Genomic DNA, 24,217 nt, shown 5'->3' on the forward strand with positions numbered 1-24,217 from the left:
TCTCACCACACATAATGCACTTAGCTGTGTTTTGTGCACCATTTTAATATCTTTTCACAGTACTTACTCAAATCCCTCCTAAGGAGATGTCATCATGTGAATTATAAATGAATGTAGGGTCACAGTGATTCGTATTGTGGATTAAGTATGGCTCGTATAATAGTTTCAAGGAACCCTAATACCCAAATAATATTGACAGATTGGTAAGCATCCAAAAGAAAAAATAGGGACACCATGATTAAGAAAATGAAAGAACAAAGAGAATTATGAGAAATAAGAAGGTATGTAAAATACCCAGAGAAACTCTAAATGAAGTCAAGGTCATGATCATGTTTGTAGAAAATTAAAAGAGACATGAAGGAAATTATGTGAGCTATGAAATGAGATCAGTTGCAAGGGAAACTTCCAAAGGAAAAGTCAGTTTAGTGAAAATTTTTACTTTTACTTGATTTTCTGCTGTTACATTTGGTAGCTCATAAATGGGTTCAATAATATTCCACAGGGAAACTCGTGTGTTTTCAATCCAAAAATGCAACACTAACATTTTAAGCATTTTGTAGTTCAATTTCATTCTGAAGTGTTAAAAAAGAACACTTGACATCATCTGTATAAGATTTATGGATTTTTGAACAAATTCATGCAAGACTTTTCCCAAAGCCTCTTGGTCCCCCAAAAGACATTATATGTTGTGGAATTTATAGGTTTTTTTTAAAGCCAAGAGAATAGTTAGATTTAGAACTAACTCTTTAAAGTGAATAAAATTTCAGACAAGGAATGTTTCTACTTTAGTTTTACTTTATTGCTGGACTTTAGTTACTGACAAGATTTAAAAGTGGGTATGATCATTTCAGCAGTGTATTAAAACTTCTAATGTATTCAAGAATTGTACTTCTAAATATCATTAATAATACTACATACATATAAATACTGAAAAAAAAATAACAGACGTAGAAAGACCTAGGAGACATAGTGGTCTAAAATTAAATGCTACACCTTGAAGAAACAAAAGGTCAGTTTTTTTTCCCTTCTTTCCTCCTATCGTCTTTCTTCTACTTTTTTTCATCTGATCTTTTATCAATACTTTATGAACTTTTCTTGGAGTGCAGAAAATTAAACACATTTACATGAGGTCCTGGATATTTTCAGAATGTGCTTAATGCCTTTTAAAAATCTGTCATCTTTGCTATCATGGTAGCTATAAAACTTACCAAAAGATAGTATAATGCTTTGATTGATTTGACAGTTCTCAAAGTCCTCTCTGTGTCTAAATATTGATCTGTGTTTTATAAAGTACTAAAAGTTAGAAACTCATAAGAACTGATAGGTCACTCTGTGGATCAGATGGGAGTGTATTATCTTTGATACTATTGATTTTCTGTGCTTCATTTATGTTTTAAAGTATGTCTACAAGAGAGCAGAAAAAAGGCTTTGATTTGGTAGCCTTTTCAAATATATTTATGTATTTCCTCTTTTGTTTTTGGCTCTGAGGCTCCCTTTGGGGGGTCTTATTGTCTCTTATCATTAACTCATCATATTTAAATATACAGTGTAAAGGTAAACAATGAAAGACTCGAGCTGTCCTCTGTGTGATACTGTGTGTGTGAGAGAGAGTAATTCTTCAACTTTTGTTCCCTTTGGGGTGTAAATGAAAGAGCATAAGACATTTCTAAGACTAGAATAAGAACTTGGTTTTCAGGCTAGATTCCTCCTGACCTCTTTGAATATTCCCCCAACTCATATAGACTGACGAACTTTAGAAGTTTGTACCTGAAACAGGTTCAGAGTCTTCTTCGACCTACTTCTTTCTACCGATTGCCAAGAATAATCAGCTGTACCTCAGGAATGAATATTGTCAGAGATGACATCTCTGTTCATTGTCTTTTCTGAGGAATGAAATCAACTTATTTGAGCAGTCTGCCCTCGAGGTGAATGAACTAAATTTCAATTATGGAAATTACTAGCACTTCCTTAAACCTTTTAAATTTCAACTTGTGTTTGAGGTGATCATGATTTTTATCACAGAGGGTTCTCTGTGTTATTTGCAGTTTCCCATGAGTGTGTAAACCCTAGTCCCTTTAATTGAAAAGTGGTATCAAACTGAAAACCAAATAGTGAAATAATTTGAAATCAAAGCACATCAATGATGTAGTCACTTTATCTCCAGATTCAATGTTCCTTAATGTGCCATCATAATACCTGTTAATAAAGAAAGCAGCTAGAATAGAGATGCAGAAAGCTTGGCTAAATAGTGAGAGCAGAAGAGTAAGTTCTCCAGAAATATGAGTACAATTTTTGCCACTTCATTTTGATTATTTCTGAAGTATTTAGAAATAGCATGGGCTTGGGACACCAAGATACCTCTGTAATATTTTGAAATTTGCTACATTTCTCCTTAAATGATTTGTTCTAATTATGACACGTCTTAAAGTCATGTGCACATTCATGGGTTCCTAAGTATTTCTTCTGTCTACTGGTTAGTAATATTGTGAAAATCCATGAAGATAGTTTATTTTGTTAAAATCATCATCATCCAAAAATGTTTTAAAATGCTTCTTGGCTTGTAACAAACTACATTCTGTACAGGTTTCATTAGATATGAAATGGTGTCTTAACATCCATACCAGCACTGCAAAGAAGAATTTGTAAAGGAGGATATTATAAGTAGCCATTATTAGAAATATAGATTAATAATCATTGTGAGTGTAAGCATTTATGCCTAAATAAAAGGAGTGAGTGGATTTCAAGGAATAAATGCAGTTATGATTATGATTTTTTATTCTAAAGATTGGCAACATATGGCCTGCAAGTCATAGATAGTTTTATTGACAAGAACTGCTGAGTTCTTGAGTGAAACATGTCCCTAGCTCTCCTCTTCCTTCCTAAGATAACTGTCCCTTGCCTGCTGCCTTCTCAACAGGCTCTGGGTCTCTGGCCCATTTGAGAAATCACAGTCCAAGGTCAAGTCACAGGTGTCTTTTCCTTCCCTTCCCCATCTTCACATATACACACACACAAAATTAAACTAGACTTTATGATGCTTCTGAAAGATTACTAATCCCAGAAATAGAACCAGATGCTATTTGGATAGATGGATGCATGAATGAAAGAGAGCAAGATGGATGAATGCATGCATGCATGCATGGATGGAAGAAGAGATGGATGGATATAAAGAGGGATGGATGGGTGGATGGAAGGATGGATGGATAAATGGATAGATGGATGGATGAATGGATGGAAGGAGGGATAGTTGGATGGAATTATACATGAGATTTGAATAAACATTCAAGACTTCCTTTCGTGACTCTAGCAGATATTTTTGCCACATATTCTCCAAAGCAACATTTTATTTTTTTTAATTTAAATTTATTTATTTTAATTGGAGGCTAATTACTTTATAATATTGTATTGGTTTTGCCATATATCAACATGAATCTGCCATGGGTGTACACGTGCTCCCCATCCTGAACCCTCCTCCCTCCCCATACCAACCCCCTGGGTCATCCCAGTGCACCAGCCCCAAGCATCCTGTATCCTGTATCAAACCTGGACTGGTGATTCGTTTCTTATATGATATTATACCTGTTTCAATGCCATTCTCCCAAATCATCCCCCCTCTCCCTCTCCCACAGAGTCCAAAAGACTGTTCTATACATCTGTGTCTCTTTTGCTGTCTTGCATACAGGGTTATCGTTACCATATTTCTAAATTCCATATATATGCGTTAGTACACTGTATTGGTGTTTTTCTTTCTGGCTTACTTCACCTGTATAATAGGCTCCAGTTTCATCCACCTCATTAGAACTGATTCAAATGTATTCTTTTTAATGGCTGAGTAATACTCCATTGTGTGTATGTACCACAGCTTTCTTATCCATTCTTCTGCTGATAGACATCTAGGTTGCTTCCATGTGCTGGCTATTAAAACAGTGCTGAGATGAACATTGGGGTACACGTGTCTCTTTCAATTCTGGTTTCCTCGGTGTGCAACATTTTAAATTAATCCTACTTTTCCATGAAAGGAATCTGTTGCCCTCTTTTAAAAATAAAAAAAAAAGCCAAGTGTACAAAATGCAGTAATACAAGTACTTAAGAATGAAGCCAGACTCTTAAAAGTAACAAATATTAAGGGCAAAACATAATTTATGCAGTGTCCTGAATCTGACAGTGTAATTTGCCTCAATCTGCCTCATATAAAATATAATAATGTAATAACTACATTAGTTAAGTACTTATTGTATGCTAGGTGCTTTCTTATGTATGTAATATGTGTGAAATGTTTGATTTTCACAGCAACCCTATGGCATAGTTACTGTTACTGACATGGAGAGAGGGCCTAACCAAAGACTAAGCAGGCTACATTAGGAGCAGGTGTGTAGCTGCCCACCCCATGGCTGAGCAGCCAACTGTCCTAAGTGGTGAAATTGGCTTGAATTAACTACAACGTGCAGTGTGAGCCTTCTTCCTGGAAGTTACAAGCCTTCAATAGAGTCCAGAGTTGTCAGATTCTGCCATTTGAATTATTGTCAATGTGAGAAGACATATTCCTGATACTTCTTCCTCTACCATCTTCCCAGAATCCTCTGAAAATGAACTTTTACATAATGGATTACTCTAAATTATACATTCCGTGACTAATGAACTTCTGTTATGTTAAGGGAAAGCTTTAGGAATTTAAGCTTTATTAGCTGTGCAGTGCTGTGCAGTGCTTAGTCGCTCAGTCATGTCCCACTGTTTGCGACCCTGTGGACTGTGGCCCGCCAGTCTCCTCTCTCCATGGGGATTCTCCAGGCAAGAATACTGGGGTGGGTTGCCATGCCCTCCTGGGGATCTTCCCAACCCAGGGATCGAACCCAGGTCTCCCACATGGCAGGTAGATTCTTTACCATCTGAGCCAACAGAGAAGCCCATTAGACATGGAGAAGAATTACTGAATACGAACTATGGGTCTCATGCAAAGAATAAACAAATAATAGCAACAAAACTTGAAAGCATGGATGGGAAGAATTGGGAGTTCATATTTCTTTTCTCTATTTGGAATTTTGTTGTCTTGTATTTACCACACATTCTGATAGATAGTCATGTCTGGTTTTTTTTTACTAATAAAATTATGATAAAAGAAATAAATCAGTGCTTATTAATTGAGGTTTAATAGACCAAAAAATGTTTAAAACATAGATGCAAAAGTTGGAAATAACAAAGATGTAAATTGCTAATGAAAGGATTAGGAATCACTGTTCTAGAACTTCTATGAGTCTTAAAGAATTGTCTAATGATTCAAAAATACCCATCATATTATGTAATAAGGTACAATTTCCTGGTGCACATAATTTAAGAATATCTCCTCTAAATGCCTGAGTAGACATCAAATATTATAGAATCTTAGAACAAGAGAAGACTTTAGAGATTGGCTTTATTTGGTTGCTTGGCTTGGCTTGGCTAATTATTGCTTTCAAAATTTAATTTCTCCTTTTTCCTTACTCTCTGAAATGGATATTACAATGGAGAGCATCTTAGTAAAAATTACAGAAAATGATATTAGTCTGTGGCATAGTAGAATATTTTCATATGCTGTGTGTTCCCTTTAGATAGTGATAAACTATTTGCGGGTCATTTAGCATCCATCTGTTACACTTTTATAGAGCATTTCAGTTTAAAACAGAGTTTGAAAATAATCCTTTGAACTCATGCACAGACTTTCTCAAAATGCCTGTGTAGCCCACCAAAAGATGTTTGGTACTCTTCAGTTCACATTTTCCAAAAGAAAATGAGAGAGGAGATTTCAAAAAGTAATCAATTTTTCCATAGGTAACAGTGCCAGTGGTTTAATGAGAAAGATCAAAGTTAAATTTATTATACAGTTAATTAGAGTTTTAGATTTTCCCCAGTACTTTTAGAATAAAGGCTATTAATTTTGCCTTATTTAACAGAATAAAGACTATTGAACCATAAATTAAAACACAGTTATAAATGTGCTTTTAATCATTAAGAGTATGGGTTTTTCATTTGCCAAGCACCTAACTTCTAAAATTGGTGTTGCGGAAAAGAAAAGTCGTTCAGAAAGTAAAAAAAAAAAAAAAAAAATTCACTGGTACTTTATTAAGAATATGAATATCCCCCTGAGTGAAAATGCAGATCTATGAGTGCACCCATGAATGTCTGACAGCGGTGCTGTTCTTCCAGCCTCTACAGATGACAGTGCAGCCGAGAAGAAAGGAGGAGCCCTTCATGCTGGTCTCATCGTCGGGATTCTCATCCTGGTCCTCATTATAGCCGCGGCCATCCTTGTGACAGTCTATATGTATCACCACCCGACATCAGCAGCCAGCATCTTCTTTATCGAGGTAAGTGTCAAGTAGAGTACGTGAAAACCTTGCCAACTGATGAACTGTAGCCATTTGCTAACACCACCTGCATTTAATATTTAGCACATTTTCTCCACTTTGCACTTGGGAGCTGGCTGGTTTCACATAGGCACGCACGCGTGTATTGATGGATGGCTTTCATGTGCTGAGTTCAGTTACCTTATCTCAGGAGCTTTTAAAGAAATAAGCCATCTTGCCTTTTCCAGACCTAAAAGAAAATGGAAACCATATTTTTTGTCTCATTACAGCAAGTATGTGAACCAACTGTTCTTCTGATCCTAAAAGGAATGTACCATGTGCCACAGGCTGAGGGACTTAGCTTAAATCAACTAATCGATAAATACTGAGTATTAGCTGGGTTCATAGTACAGTATGATGGGCCTGCTCTTAAAATGCTTACAAAACATTTAGGAAAAATATAGATTTCCCTACAAAATAACAGTTATAACAATAAGATAATGGTATGTGCCATTGCCATTTTGTGTGAACGTGTGTGTTTTTATACATTTATCAATATATATAAATGCACATGCATGCACACACACTCATTCAAACACAGTGAGAGCACCAAGCCAAATGAGTGTTGTGTTTGCATGTACAACATACCAGTGCCCAAGAGCAATATGTAGGAGGAACAGCGTTGGTGTACAAAGGGCCAGAGCCAAGCCCTGGTATCCAGGAGGCCTGAGACTGGGAAGCCTGGGGGCCACAGGATAAGGTCCATGTGACCAAGTCACCTTCTATCTCTCAGACAACTGGCTTCCTGGTCCCTCTGTGTGCATGGCTTTCATCCCAACATCATGGAGCCAATGCTCTTCAACACAACATAAATACTAGAGCAGTGAAGGAAACCTCCCTCAGAGCTTCCAACTTGAAAAGTTTAAATCTTCTCCAGCTCACCAGGTGATATACAGATAGTCACGTGAATTTTATTCACGTGTTAAGTGAGAAATTGTGATGACCTTTAAACTACAGATTTACCTTTGGCCTCTGTACCAGTGGAAAGTGAATGCAGATCAATTAAAGAATTGTTCAGAAGTCCCCTATGGCTCTCAGCTGTCTGTGGAGTGAAGTGCAGTCTTCTCAGACCTCCTTCAAGACCTTGGCTGTTTCTATCTTGCCTGTCAGTTCGGTTTTTAATCCCATAGCTCCTCAACTTGGAATTCATGTTAGTTGCTCAGTTGTGTCTGACTCTTTGCCACCCATGGACTGTAACCCACCAGGCTCCTCTGTACATAGAACTCTCCAGGCAAGAATACTGGAGTGGGCTGCCATTCTGTTCTCTAGGGGATCTTCCAGACCCAGGGATTGAACCTGGGTCTCCTGCATCACAGGCAGATTCTTTACCATCTGAGCTGCCTTCAACATGGAGTTCAGTACCATCCAATTCACTTCATGTTCTTCTCCACACGCACCCCAAATTCTCTGTGCCACCAAGACGTTGCTCCTTCTGTTCCTTCCACCGAGAAAGTCCCCTCTTACACTTCAGTCTTTGAATTCTGGATCCCAGTAGCCTTCGACACCATGTGCCCTGTAAGCTTTCCTTACCATCGCTCTGCCAGGACAGCCGCACATATTCTCTCTTTCCTCTGAAATTCTATCCATAGTAATACATCTATATATTTCTCTGGTATTTACCTTTCTGTTTTGCATTAAATATATAGGTGATTTATTCCACCCTGAAGACTTCTAACTTCCTCGAGATTTCAATTAAGTAACTGAAATCTCTTTCAAATAAGGGTATTCTATAAGTACTTTCTAGAAAAAAGATAAATATCCTAGGATATTTCAAACTTCCACTAAATTTTCACACACAATGTCTTCCAAAACTGGCATTCTCACTTAAAGTGATAATTTAATGACTTACTGGAGTGGGAAAGCCATTGCCTTCTCCAGGGGATCTTCCTGACCCAGGGATCAAACCCAGGTCTCCCTTATTGCAAGCAGATTCTTAACCGTCTGAGCCACTAGGGAAGCCAAAGTCGTAATAATTGTATAATGATGAGACATTGTGTTTGGTTGGAAAATTCATATTAAGTCTTGTTGATGTGCTTCCATCTTAATTCTGATGGAAGAAAGGTCATTTCCCAAGGTTATGACTGCATTGCTCCAAGGGCTGACAGGTGACAAGCTGTAAATCTTCAGTGACTGACCAGACACCAAGCTGCTGCTGTAACCCTCACGTGTTTAAGCCTTTTAATGCCCTGTGTCCTATACTCTCATAACACAAAGAAAGAGACAGGTCGAGTGGTGGATCGCCTTCCCCAAGGTCAAAGAGCCGCAGTTCTAGGAAGAATCCTCGTCTTTCCACACCTATTCCTCAGGTTCCCAGCTTCTCTTCTCTTTGCCTTTTTTCTTGCCATTGAGTCATTTGCCAATAATTCTGCCTCCATCACTGGCTCTTTGACACCCTGCCGTCCTCATGCATCTCACAGTGGCTGGTCAGCAGATGATTTTTTAAGATAATCATCATAATTGTACTATTATTAAAGCTGATCCATGTCTGCAAAATCAAAACAGAAATGCATGATGACTGCCCAGTTTTACTGACATGCCAGACCTATGAATTCAAAGATTTGAATTACTAACTAAATTAGAGCTATTGGTGCATGAAGAGATTGTGTTTATCAATATTGTCTAAATTGCTTTTCATCTTCTATATTATACTACTGTCTGCTTTTTAGGCGAATTTCATGTGCTTTTTTCCATTAAGAAAGTTGTACCTCTTCATTATTAAAAAAAAAAAATCTGTGGAAACATAAAAGCAAAAAGTAAAGTCATTTAGAGTCCTAATGTACAGAACTAATCACTATAACTGTGTTTTTCTGTAATTTTTACATGCATAACTTGGTGTCTGCCTACTTATAATTGTGATTTAACTGACATGCAAATTTATACTTTTTATTTTTGAAACATCATTCTGATGGCTGTATGCTATTCCATTCAACATTCATTCAACAGCTTTAAGTTGATTGTCCCATATGCTGTGAAGAGATGTTCAGAAACACCAAGGGCCTAACATTATTTACGATGCCTTGAAGTAAAAAGAACCTTATTTCAACCAATTCAACTGTGCATTAGTTTTCTATTGCTGCTGTAACAAATTACCATGAACCTGATAGCTTAAAACAACACACAGTCTCTTACAGTTCTGAAGGTCAGAAATCCAAACTCAGTCTCATTAGGCTAAAGTCAAAGTGTTGGCGGAACTGACTCCTTCTAGAGGCTTTAGGAAGAATAATTTCCTTACCACTTGCAATTGTTAGAGGCTGCATGCATTTCTTGGCTCCTGGCCCCTTCTTCTCATCATTCCATCTCTGCTTCTGTCATCACATCTTCTATTACTAACTCCAACCCCTACCATCTTCTCGTCAGGCCCCTTGTGATCCCAGATAACCTCCCCAGGTCACGGGCCTTAGTTTAATCACATCTACAAAGTCTGTTTCGCCTATCTGGTGGTTGACCGGTTTTTGCAGTTAGGACATGGACATCATTGGGAGGCCCTTATTCTTCCTACCACAGATTGAATCAAATGTGAACTGCATCACACACTTCTCATTAAACTGGGATATGCCCTTGACTTTAAGACACATCCCAATGTCCATGATGTTAAAATGTGACCCAGTATGTTTCTTGTGTATTTCACCACGAAATCCAGACTGCATTAAACACTTATAGAAATTAGTTTCCATGCTAAAAAAAAGTGTATGCTGTGATGAATTTTTTTTAATTTTATTTTTATTTATTTTTTTAATACCAGAAACAGTGTATATTGGGATATAAACAAGTAACAATTTTGTGATAGTTTCAGATGAACAGTGAAGGGACTCAGCCATACATGCACATGTATCCATTCTCCGTCAAACCCTCTTCCCATCCAGGCTGGCATATAACATTGATACAATAGCTTTCTGTTGGGTATCCATTTTAAATATAGCAGTGTGTACATAACCTTCCCAAAGTCCTTAACTATCCCTTCCCCACTGGCAGCCATGAGTTTGTTTTCTAAGTCTGTGAGTCTCTTTCTGTTTTTTAAGTCAGATCGTTTGTATCATTTCTTTGTAGATTCCACATATAAAGGATGTTATATGATATTTCTATTTCCCTGACTTACTTCACTCCATATGACAATTTAATAACTTGGCCCTTAAGTGGATAGGCCACAGTTTATGCACCCATCTTGTATTCTGGTGCATTTGGGGTTCTTACCATTGTTTGCTCTTATAATTGGCCCCATGAACATGATAATGAACATGAACATGATAATGATAACAGTGAACATTTACTAAATTCACTGGTGAAAATGACTTGTATTTATTATCTCATTTAGTCCTCACAGAGAACTGTGAGGCACTAAAATGGTCTCCATGTCATAGATGAGGACCATAAGGCACAGAATTTAAGCAGCTTGCTCAGTATCATGTATTTAGTCCATGGTGGAGTCAGAGTTTCAGCCCAGGCTCTCCAGAATCATGCCCTTAACCTCTAGGCTATGCTGTCTCTCTGTGGAAAGGGGCTTGCTTCACACGCTATATGTAGCCATGTAGGAAGATGTGTGCATGCGTGCTAAGTTGCTTAGTCATGTCTGACTCTTTGCAACCCTATGGACTGTAGCCCACCAGGCTCCTCTGTCCATGGGATTCTCCAAGTTAGATTACTGAAATGGGTTGACATGCCCTCCTCCAGGGGATCTTCCCAATTTAGGGTTCAAACCCATGTGTCTTATGTCTCCTGCCTTGACAGGCAGGCTCTTTACCATTAGCACCAGTAGAGAAGCCCAGGAAGATGTGTATCTAAGGACATACATTATGTTCCTAGAACAGATGCCCCGAAGTGTGATCTCATGAAAGAAAGAAACATCTTAAAGGCACTTAACAAATACTGCCAAAATCATTGCCCAAAGGTGTACCCCGCTTTATGTAGCTGTCCTTGCTATTGTCTTTTTTTAGTGAAGATAATAATGACAGTAGCTATTATCTTTGTATTATGTGGATGCAAACACTCTTCCTCATATGTTACCTGGACTTTAGCTTTTAAACTTTTTCTTATAGAAAGAAAATGGGATAAAACAAGGATTAAATTCTAAAAATTCATTGTTATATGGAATGCTCAGTGAATGTGACTCAAGTGATTAAAATCAAGAGAAAAGTAGTTGAGAATGAGGAAGTCTTGATGATAAACCAAATCATGACTTCATATATTGTGTAATTAAATAATAATTGAGCTGACTATTTACACCTCGTGTCTTAGAGGATCGGGGCTAAGAGTTCCATTCTCCTGAGACAGTCACTCTTTACTCATTTGGCAGAATAGTCTATTTTTCATAAACTTATCTTCTATATTTCTCTGTCATCCTCTTCAGGTCTTAAACTGAGCATTTTCTTTTGATTTTTTCTAGATGGCTTTCATTTGCATTGACCTATCTGGCTTCTCTCAGTAATTTTCAAACAGATACTTGAGTTTGACTAAAACCTATCTCATTATACATGAATGAATAACATGCTTAAAAGTCCTTTTTAGAAATCGGGTTCATTATATTGAAATAAAATAGCAAAGAACAAATATTCAAATAAGCACATGTTCCTTAATTTTTAATAGATTTTCATGAAGCTACTATTTCTTTGGAAGAATTAAAATGCCTTGGGTTCTACATGAAATTTAATGTTTGCTGAACATTTCTAGGCATAGATTCTGTGATTTTATAATACAGAATGAATATGGGTTATAGACATAAATGTTTGCCCACTGTTAAATACTATCATATATCACTATTGAAAATGCCCCTCTATTCCTAAATACTTTAACCTACTCCAGTATTCTTGCCTGGAAAGTTCCATGGACAGAGGAGCATGGCAGGCTGCAGTCCCTGGGGTCACAAGGAGTCAGACACTACTGAGCACGCACATGCACACTGTTCCTGAAAGCTAAGTGGCCAGTGTCCTTTCTCCCCTCCACCATTTTTGGAGGCAACTCCAGTGCAGAGACAGAAACACAGCATGGTGAAACAGTTCACTTGGGGCATGTGACAGCCAGTTTCAGAGCCAAGACTTGAACTCGGGACTCATCTGGCCTGTGGGCTGTGCTGCTACAGCACCCACATAACCACAGGCTCCTGAGCAGTTTGTCATTCAAGGAATTCCTCACCCCAAGAAATATTTGTGAATAACAAGGACCCATGGAGAGTGAGATGAAAGAAAGACAGGCAGCTGTGGCCCTCAACTTTTCCTGGCAATCAGGAGTGCTGCCAGGAAAGAAACCAGAGGAAAGGAGGTAGGCAAGGATTCAAGAGGCTGCTGCTGGGGAGAAAAAAAGTGTTTACTAAAAGTTTGGCATCTTGCTTTACAGCTGCCTAGTGAATAGCACTTGGAAGACAAGAAGACATGATTCATTGACTAACCTGTGTAGTAAATAGAGAATTCATTTCATAGACCCATGGATCTTTTTTTATCTTGAAGTCACATTTCTTTTTTTTTTCATAACTGAGTGTTGCCCTTAAGGCATTCTTTAGTAAACTCCAGGAAAAAGTAGGTTCTTGAAAGAAAATATTTATTTTTATTTCTTAGAGGAGGTAAAAGGGGGCATTCACTTTTGATGAACTACTGTGAAGAAAAGATGAGGCAAAATCCAGCTTAAATGGTTTGACACTCTCCTTAAAGAAGTTGTTTTATTAGATGGCAACTTTCCAGAAATATAGCCATGTGAAAAAAGGTGAAAATCATTTGCATTTTTTAAAAAGACACTTTTTGTGTATCTGTCTAAAATGCTGGAATTTTATTCATGTCCATCACTGAATGTTTCTGAGACATCAGTTTAAGTTTATGGTGATTCTTTTATTTATGCAGTTACCAAAATAAGATCTCTTTATAATCTTTCATTTACTTTTCTGGATAACATGTATATGTGCGTGTGTGTGTGTGTGTGTGTGTGTGTGTATGTGTATGCTAAGTTGCATCAGTCATGTCAAACTCCTTGCAACACTTTGGACTGTAGCTCACCAGGATTCCCTGTCCATGAAATTCTCCAGACAAGACTATAGTGTTTTTAAATTAATAAAATATTTTCTTCATCAGGAAGAATTATTAAAAATAGTGAATAAAATATTTAATATCTCACTGAATTCTCTGCTCTAAATGCTTCTTAATTACCATGTGCTGTGCTTAGTCACTCAGTCATGTCAAAGTCTTTGTGACCCCAGGGACTGTAGCCCACCAGGCTCCTCTAGCCATGGGGATTCTCCAGGCAAGAATACTGGAGTGGGTTGCCATGCCCTCTTCCAGGGCATCTTCCCAACCCAGGGATCAAACCCAGGTCTCCCACATTGCAGGCAGATTCTTTATCATCTGAGCCACCAGGGAAGCCCCTTAATTACCATACCATAACTCATTATTTTTAATGGTGCATAAAGCCATGAAATAAATTTTATATATATTCATATTATATTTTTATCATACATATTTATATGTATATATATTTTTATGGGGCTTCTCAAGTTGTACATTGGTAAAGAATCTGTCTGCCAGTGCAGGAGAAGCAAGAGGTGTGAGTTTGATCCCTGGGTTGGGAAGATCACCTGGAGAAGGAAATGGAGAAAATTCCATGGACAGAGGAGCTTGATGGGCTCTGGGGTCACAAAGAGTCGGACACAACTGAAGGACCGAGCGCACACACACATATAATTTACACTTGTGTATGAAATTCCACAGGGAGATCCTTAAAAGATGAAAGAATCAAGTGAATAAATAAATAAAAACCCACAGAACTACAGTCTACTTGGGTGTCTTTAAACCTGAATTATGTTACTTTAAGAACACGATATATGTTTTAAGTATTCCAAGTCTTTCTTTCTGTTAGCTCTTTAAAAGAAGGTTGCTCTACTTATAATACCAACGGTTGAATAATTTCTTCTTTTTGACTTTAGTATCTGACTTTTGTTAAATAATTTCTTCTTTTTGACTTTAGTGTCTGACTTTGGTTAAAATAAATACTTAAGTCTATTTATAGAGACAGAGACTATAAACTTTAATTTAGCAATGATAATTGGGTTGAAATCATAATAAATTAAACTATAGATTATTTTTCCACCAATTCAAAATAGTGTGATTTTTAGGACAGCATTATAAAACAACTAAACTAAATAATTTATCATGAATTATGCTTTTGAACTGTGGTGTTGGAGAAGACTCTTGAGAGTCCCTTGGACTATAAGGAGATCAAACCAGTCCATCCTAAAGGAAATCAACCCTGAATATTCATTGAAAGAACTGTTGCTGAAGCTGAAGTTTCGATATTTTGGCTCCCTGCTGTGAAGAGCCGACTCATTGGAAAAGACCCTGATGCTGAGAAAGATTGAAGGCAGAAGGAAAAGGGGATGACAGAGGACGAGATGGTTGGATGGCATCACTGACTCAATGAACATGAGTTTGAGCAAGCTCCAGGAGATGGCGAAGGACAGGGAAGCCTGGCATGCTGCAGCCCGTGGGGGTCGCAAAGAGTTGGACACAACTGAGCGACTGAACAAAAACAACAATGCTTTGGATGGAAAGACACATAATAAATTCATTCCTTTTGTTGTTTAGCCACTAAATCATGTTCAATTCTTTACCACTGACCTACCAGGGAAGCCCAATAAATTCATTAGGATAATGAAATATTAGGAGAAATATTGGACTGGGTATGTCTTAACAAACAACATAATTGGATTAGAATTTGTTTAGAAAGAGAGATATATAAAAAATGGGCCAGATGAACTAAAAGCCACTGAACATGTTGAGCAAAGTCAAAAGAAAACCAAACTGATAAATATATTGATAGCAACAAATCCAAATGTAAAAGAAATTGAATTATTGGGGAGAAAGCTATAATAACAGAAAGTCATAGACAAAGCTATGGTTTTTCCAGTCGTCATGTACAGATGTGAGAGTTGGACCATAAAGAAGGTTGAGTGCCCAAGAAATGATGCCTTCGAATTGTGGTGCTGGAGAAGACTGTTGAGAGTCCCTTTTACAGGAAGGAGATCAAACCAGTCAATCCTAAAGGAAGTCAGTCCTGAATATTCATTGAAAGGAATGAAGCTGAAGCTGAAGCTCCAATACTTTGGCTACCTGATGTGAAGAGCCAACTCATTAGAAGAGACCCTGATGCTGGGAAAGACTGAGGACAGGAGGAGAAGGGGGCAACAGAGAATGAGATGATTGGATGGCATCATCAACTCAATGCACACGAGTTTGAGCACACTCCAGGAGATAGTGAAGGACAGGGAAGCCTGGTGTGCTGCAGTTCATGGGGTGGCAAAGAGTTGAACACAACTAAATAACAACATCAAAATACAAGAAGATATAAAAATTTCAGGAGTACAGAAGAGGAAAAGTAGAATATATTTTTTAAAAACTAAGTAATTATCATGGTTTTGAATTTAAATTTTTATTTACCAACTATAAAAGCTATTTAGGAGAATATATTTAGTGTAATTGGGAAACAGTATATATCTATTTTTTAAATGAAATGATTTATGGTATTTCAGTGGAAGAATAACCAGAGGTTATGAGATTTGAAATTATTTTCTATTAACTCTGGTTAATAGGTGGAATTAACTGATCAGATCTTTCAGGGGACTGTCTTTAAAACAAAATCAGAATGATTTCCCTCACTGTATTATTTTATTTTGCTTCTTAGTGAACTTTAATAAATATATGGTAGCCCCAGGGGACAGAACATCTGTCTCATTCATTGTTTTTATCCCCAGGACAAGCACAATGCTTAGTAAATACTTGCTGAATAAATGCGTGCATATGTGCTCAATCATGTACAACTCTTTGAGACCCCATGGTCTGTAGTCTGCCAGACTCCTCTGTCCATGGAATTTCCCAGACAAGAATACTGGAGTGGGTTGCCATTTCCTTCTCCAGGTGTGAGAAATATGCTCACCAGCTTCAAACCAAGGAATGGAATCCGAGGCCCAAAGCACAGCAGAAGTGATACTTTGAATGATGGTCTTGCAGGATGAGGTATCTCATGGACAAGTACACCCCTGAAGTTACAGCAAGCTCTTTTATTCCCTACCACACAGATCCCTCCCCAGTTCCTCACTGGCTACGTACTATGGGGTTAAAATCTTCCCAGATGTCATCGTCTAGGTCTCATAGGGTATTCTTTCTACTCCCTTCCCATACGAAGTCCACATTTCTCAACAAGGACTTTAGTTTATCCCTTCCCAAACATCCTGTTAGCTTAGGGACCCTCCAGGTAAAAGCTGTTAGACAACACTAACTTGCCAATAATTTTCCAAGAAAAAATGGCTGACTCTGAGTGGAAAACCATTGGTTGATAATTTTCCACACAAGGCCAGCTACCTCATCCTGAAAATGGACCACTTCAAGTTCCGTTTCTTACTAGGGGAGCTTCCTGGTCCAGGGATCAAAGCTACATCTCCTGTCTCCTGCACTGACAGGTGGATTCATAAGTAGTCTCATCTAAAATAATCCAAGTGGAATGTCAATAACAGAATCATAAAATGATAGAAAGTTGGAGACAACAGAAAATTTAAGGAAAAATCAAATGCAGTGGTCCCAACTCTTGCATTACATGTCTCACCTGAAGAAAAATTAAAACTTCATTTCCCTGAATAAACTTTTGTGTGCTTGGAACTATAAGTAATTCTTGAAATTGCAACATTGGTGTTATAAGACTTGATGCATTTGGACATTTTTAATGCAAATCTTATCGGAATATTTTAGTTGAATCTTTCACTGTAAGTTTTAAATGCATAAAATTAATGTTGATTTAAAATATTGCCCTTTCAGGACTTCCCTGTTGGCCAGTGGCTAAGACTCTGAGCTCCCAATGCAAGGGGCCCAGGTTTGACCTCTGATCAGGGAACTAGATCCCACTTGCCATAACTAAGATCTGATGCAGACAAAATATTTTTTTTTAATTTTTAAAAATAAATAAAAATATTGCCCTTTTAAAAAATCATTGGTACATATGTAACAGTTATAAGGCTAATTGGAGGTTATAGGCTCATAGTAAGTAGAGAACCAGTGTTTGTCCATTTTCTCACTTTTTAGATGAGAATGTGAATAATAAGAGATGGGAAGTGATTTGCCTGAGACCTTAGTGTTTGACAGTAATGGAAGCAGGAACCAGCTAAGTGCAGTAAGTAGAAAGAGATCAGTGCAAAGAGGACAGACCTTGCAAAAATTCTAGCTTTTAATTTACTAACTTTGTGACTTTTGGTCAATTCCTTAACTTCTCTGTGTAATGCAACCAGGAATTAAAAGCACATTTGCTGCCTCCCAAGGTGCCTTCATCAGCATTGTGTTAAAAGCACTATTTTTAAAAAGATAATCATTAGTTTTAGCCAAAAATTGGTATTTAGCCAAAAATGCCAAAATTTATTGGAGGTATTTATCTTTTTTCCCATTGGGCTTCCCTGGTAGCTCAACTGGTAAAGAATCCACCAGTTCAATTCTGGTTCAAGGAGACCCTGGTTCAATTCCTGGGTTGGGAAGATCCCCTGGAGAAGCGAACAGCTACCCACTCCAATATTCTTGCCTGGAGAATTCCATGGACAGAGGAGCCTGGCAGGCTACAGTCATGGGATCGCAAAGTCAGACATGACTGAGCAACTTTCACTTCACCTCATTCATCTTTTTCCCATTGCTTCCTTCTTGTATATATTGGAGGGGTTCATTCGTTTCCCATACTCAACCCTCCTTTCTTAAGCAAACACTAGTGAGTTATCCAAATGAGAAGAGGCAGGAAAAAAAGTGATTTAGAATGATGTAAATAATTCACAAACCAGGTTCTTAACCCCTGGGTTTAATACCACTGATTATGCAATAAAAGTCATTTTTATAGGTTCTAATTGGTCTGTCTCAGACATCTTGATTTTTTTATTTCTTTCTTTCATTTTAAAAACATTGTGAATGTTGGAGTTACTTCCAGAACTGTAACCTGGCTCACATAATATCATTAGAGTGGTTATCATTACTTCTTTATCACAGGATGAATGTCTTGCGCTTTCAACTAAGCTTTTGTAAAAATTACATGAGTCTTTGTAAAGGATAGAAATGAACATCACTGGAGGCTCTAAGTAAGGAATGATTAAACACTGATATTAGTCAGTTACAACATTGTATGAAAATAGCTATAAATGCATCTGTAATACCCCTTCCAATGATCTTTAATAGCAGATATGCTTAACATTTTTTTCCTTCCATCCTAATGCTGTATTGTTCCCCTTCTTAGGATTTTAATTACTTTTTTATTTTTTAAAATTGAAGTACAGTCGAAGGACAGGCTTCGCAGGTGACTCAGTGGTAAAGAATATGCCTGCCAATGTAGCAGAGTTGAGTTTGATCTGTGGATCAGAAAGACCCACTGGAGAAGGAAATGACAACCTACTCCAGTATTCTTGCCTGGGGAATCCCATGGACAGAGGAAACTGGTGGGCTGCAGTTCATAGAGTCACAAAAGAGTTGGATACCTCTTGACTAAACAACAACAAAGCTGATGTACAGCATTGTTTTAATTTCAGTGGTACAATACAGTGATTCACTTTTTTATAGATAGGATCATAATTATTTATTTCAATTTCTGAATTGACTTGAAAAGAGATAGTATGTATCCAAAATTCCAAAATAAATAGGACAAGTTTCTCAAATTTAAAAAAGACATATATTATATATATTGGAGAAGGCAATGTCACCCCACTCCAGTACTGTTGCCTGGAAAATCCCACCGATGGAGGACCCTGGTAGGCTGCAGTCCATGGGGTCCTGAAGAGTCGGACACGACTGAGCGACTTCACTTTCACTTTTCACTTTCATGCATTGGAGAAGGAAATGGCAACCCACTCCAGTGTTATTGCCTGGAGAATGCCAGGGACGGGGGAGCCTGGTGGGCTGCCGTCTATGGGGTCGAACAGAGTCAGACACGACTGAAGCAACTTAGCAGCAGCAGCACGAGCATATTATATATATATTTTTTTTTTTTCTGTAGAACCTTAAATAGATAAAAAGTTTGCCATCTGCCATTTAGAGTTTTTCTAAACCTTTTCATCTTATGTAAACATATACAAATTAAACACGTCATGAGATACCAGTCAAACACTATAGATCTCTTTTTGTCCTGGCTTGGTTGATAAGCATTACTCTAAATTGTCATTATAAATAGGGTTCACCCCTGGATTTGATGGAATAAGCAGGGGTCCCCAACCTCCAGGATCTAATGCCTGATGATCTGAAGTGGAGCTGATGCAATCATAACAGAAATAAAGTACACAGGAAATGTAATGTTCTTGAATCATCCCGAAGCCACTCCTCCACCCTAGTCTGTGGAAAAATTGTCTTCCATGAAACCATCCTCTGGAGCCAAAATGGCTGGGGTCCACTGGCCCACAAACCAGTCAGTTGGGTTGTTTCCTGGTTAAATGTGGATTAAAACATGCAATCCCTTTAGGACAGAAGATAGTTCACCATTTGCCATCCCTAAGGTCATGGCTAATTAGAGTTTAACTTGCTGCTTTTCTTTGACCTCACTGAGAAGCACAGTGATGCTCCAGATACAAGTTACTTTATGAGAACAGCCTCTCGGGGACCGCAGCCAGTCCTGTCGTTGTTCAGAACAGCACTAACTCACATTCGACTTTTATTAGAACATTTATGACCAAAGTAGCTTTATCTCGTCTTTTAACCAAGTCACTAGGTGCCCGTGAGCTGGCTTGTTTCCACACTCACTGCAAATTGCTTTTCCTCAGAGTAAATTGCCTAACAGCAAATTACTACTCTGTTTTAGTAGACAACAACCACTCGTGGCAGTTTGGTTCAAAAAATTAAGAGATACTGCCAGCTACATTATCAATATGGTATTATGAGCTAAGACTAAGGAGGACTGGAATCTTCACAACTTATATCATGGAAAATCAATCCAAACTGAAGCTCCTACTTGTGAAATGCAATCTGGTAGATGCTGTTAATATCACAGAGGTGTAACTCCTAGTTTATATCTATTGTCTGATATAGTTGTTAATAGTTCTCCCACTCCCTCTCAAAGTGTCCTAATTTGGACAATGTCATGTGGTCATCCTCTGTATAATCACATTTGCCAGCTTATTATATAGGTGAAATTGTAGAACATAAAAACTTGAATGACCAAATAGCCACATAGGAATTTAATAATAATACAAGGAACATTAAAGGTTTATTCAATGCTGAATAGTGCAGTCAATTCAGTTCCGTTTAGATCAGTAACTCAGTCATGTCCAATTCTTTGCAACCCCATGGACTGCAGCATGCCAGGCCTCTCTGTCCATCACCAACTCCCCGAGTTTGCTCAAACTCATGTCCACTGAGTCGGTGATGCCATCCAACCATCTCATCCCCTGTTGTCCCCTTCTCCTTCTGCCTTCAATCTTTACCTGTATCAGGGTCTTTTCCAATGAGTCAGTTCTTCATATCAGGTGGCCAAAGTATTGGAGTTTCAGCTTCAACATCAGTCCTTCCAAAGAATATTCAGAACTGATTTCCTTTAGGATGGACGGGTTAGATCTCCTTGCAGTCCAGGGGACTCTCAAGAGTCTTCTCTAACACCACAGTTCAAAAGCATCAATTCTTTGGCTCTCAGCTTTCTTTATAGTCCAACTCTCACATCCATACATGACTACTGGAAAAACCATAGCTTTGACTAGACAGACCTTTGTTGGCAAAATAATGTCTCTCCTTTTTAATATGCTGTCTAGGTTGGTCATAGTTTTTCTTCCAAGGAGCAAGCGTCTTTTAATTTCATGGCTGCAGTCACCATCTGCAGTGATTTTGGAGCCCCAAAAAATAAAGTCTGTCACTGTTTCCACTGTTTCCCTATCTATCTGCCTGAAGTGATGGGACCAGATGCCATGAGCTTAATTTTCTGAATGATGAGCTTTTTTTTTTTTTTTATGCTAGAACTCTTTGTTTTAAAAAAATTTTTTTCTATTTTTATTTATTTTTTTTATTTTTAAACTTTACATAATTGTGAGCTTTAAGCCAACTTTTTCACTCTCCTCTTTCACTTTCATCAAGAGGCTCTTTAGTTCTTCTTCACTTTCTCCCATAAGGGTGGTGTTATCTGCATATCTGAGATTATTGATATTTTTCCCGGCAATCTTGATTCCAGCTTGTGCTTCCTCCAGCCCAGCATTTCTCATGATGTACTCTGCATATAAGTTAAATAAGCAGGGTGACAATATACAGCCTTAACGTACTCCTTTTCCTATTTGGAACCAGTCTGTTGTTCCATGTCCAGTTCTAACTGTAGCTTTCTGACCTGCATACAGGTTTCTCAAGAGGCAGGTCAAGTGGTCTGGTGTTTCCATCTCGTTAAGAAGTTTCCACAGTTTGTGGTAATCCACACAGTCAAAGGTTTTGGCATAGTCAGTAAAGCAGAAATAGATGTTTTTCTGGAACTCTCTTACTTTTTCAGTGATCCAACGGATATTGGCAATTTGATCTCTGGTTCCTCTGCCTTTTCTAAAACCAGCTTGAACATCTGAAAGTTCACGGTTCACATACTGTTGAAGCCTGGCTTGGAGAATTTTGAGCATTACCTTGCCAGCATGTGAGATGAGTGCAATTGTGCGATGGTTTGAGCATTCTTGGGCAAAATAGTGCAGTCAAGGACTGAAAAATTCTTAGGAAAGAGAGACAGAGATTAATTTAATCAGGGGGAGTTTCATTAAAGAGACAGTATTTGAGCAGAGTCTCAAATGAGTGCCAGGCTGTGGAGGAGGAGATGGCATTCACATGCAAGTAGGGTCTGTTATGATTTTACAAAAATGTTAAATCAAGGAAGGTTCAGATTGGTTGGTTTATTCAACTGTATATTGGTATCTATGGTAAGTACTGGGAGTAGCTTTAATGCAGATGGAGATTACATGTGACAGATTTTGAAGAACTAACTACAAAATCTGGGCTTCACTCTACAGGCAGTCAGAATCAGTGATGTAATAAAGAAGTAGAAATTGAAAAGGCATTAGGGAAATGGGCTGGAGACAGCTGAAGAAGAGAGAAAGGACCCACACAGGAGAGCTGGAAGGCTGTATTTGTAGTTCATGTGTGACATGAGAACTGGGAGCTGAAGTAGGGTATTAATAGAAGGAATGGAATGAAGCTAATTCAAGAGCCATGTGAAGGCAGAAGACAGAATTCAGCCATTTTCACCTGCTTAATACTTTGTATCTGAAAGTGCCTTCAGTTAATTTTCTTTGGTTCTCAGTGAGATCCGTAAATGTAGTCATTGTTGTACAGAGAAGGTAACTTGAAGAAGTTAAGCAATTTCTAAAACTCCTAGAGCTAATTCATGGTAATGGTAGAGAGGGTGTCCTGATTCTTTGCGTTGAAAGTGTGGGATGAAGAAGAAAGAAGCAAAGATAATTCCAAAGTACAAAATCTGAGAAAAAGGGACATAAAATTTTCTGGTTATTAGAATTAGAAACATCAGAAGACAAAGTTAGCTTAGGAAAGAAAGTGAGAGGGGTGGATTTTAAGCATGTTTGTTTTGAGCTGATGGTCAAATCACAGTTGGGCCTCTTCAAAAAAGCAACTGAAGGGAAGGAATGGATTAAGATAAAGCAGTCAGGTGAGAAAATATGAAAGTTACAACAGTGAGAATTGAACTCCAAGAGAATAAAGAATGCCACTGGGAAGAGGGATCAGAGAGTTCATGGCTCTCTTAGGACATCTTAACATTTAGCATTTAGAAACCAGCAAAGGAGACAGTTGATTTAAAAAAAAAAAGAAAACAAAAGGAAAAACCCAAATGCAAGAATATATGCCATCTTAGAGAACCAAAACAGGGAGAATATCAGAAATGAAGAGTACCCATCATTATAAAGAGCTCTAGAGACGCCAAAGAATTTGAAGCAATAAAAGGTACTAACTTGACAAAGAGATTGTCATCTGTGAGGATGCAATTTCAAGGGAAGGTGGGGACATCAGATTTAAGGGGCGAAAATGATTGTATAATGTGAAGGCAGAGGATTCAGTCAGACATTCAAGAGAGATTTAGTAATGAGGCCCCCCCCCAAAGAAAATCAAGTAAAGGCGGTTCTTTGTTTTTCTGATGTTGAGTGTAGGCATAAGGTAAAGAAAAAAAAAATGAACTTTTTTTTTTTAAGGTGCACAGGATTGAGTAGGAAATGCAATTAGCTATGCCATGGAGAGAGACTATCATTTTATTTCAGACAAGAAGGATCAGTGGATATGAAGTCTTTAGTGAAGAACAAGGGGAAGGGTTAGCATCTTAGTGGCTTAATCTTCTCAATAAAAATGGTGATGAAATACATGATTGAGAGAGAATTGGAACTGGATGGAGTTTGGGTGCATCATACGGATTTAACAAGAGAAAAATGAACTTATCACTGAGTTCACAATTGAAAGAGTGTGATTCTGATCTCAGGTGGCCTCAGCCTGCAGCAGCTTGAAGCAGGGTTTCGGATCCTGGCCAGAGAGTGAGGTCAGGCCACAGCAGTAAGAGCGGTGAATCATAGCCACTAGACCAGTGATCAGTGACAAGGCCCTGGCCCTTCATTGTTGCAGAAAAGAATTCCCACAAAGATAGTGAAATAAGTAAAGTGTTTATTAGGAGGAAAAGAGGAGTGTGGAGAGACACACAGGGTGACTCAGAAATAGAGTCACGCCCCGGTGGCAGTTTGGATCACTTATGGAGGCATTTCTTCCAGGTTTCCTTTGGCCAGTCATTTCTATTTGCCTGATTCTGAGTCTGTATTTCATTTATCTTAGGATCCGCCCATGTGCACATCTCTTAGCAAGATGGATTCCAACAAAGAGGCCTATGGGTAGATTGACATCACTCCCCTTTTG

At 38.1% G+C, this 24,217-nt stretch overlaps 1 protein-coding gene across 2 annotated transcripts in view; it reads left to right on the forward strand.

The window, feature by feature from the left end:
* PLXDC2 (plexin domain containing 2) overlaps nt 1–24,217 on the forward strand; it is a 425,012-nt gene that overhangs the window by 379,760 nt on the left and 21,035 nt on the right. For both annotated transcript variants that reach the window (XM_070380982.1, XM_070380981.1), the window contains exon 13: nt 6,181–6,341. In XM_070380982.1, the coding sequence (XP_070237083.1) occupies nt 6,181–6,341 (161 nt within the window). The remainder of the gene's footprint in view (nt 1–6,180; nt 6,342–24,217) is intronic.

The sequence above is a fragment of the Bos mutus genome, chromosome 13 (assembly GCF_027580195.1).
Source record: "Bos mutus isolate GX-2022 chromosome 13, NWIPB_WYAK_1.1, whole genome shotgun sequence".
Taxonomy (NCBI): domain Eukaryota; kingdom Metazoa; phylum Chordata; class Mammalia; order Artiodactyla; family Bovidae; genus Bos; species Bos mutus.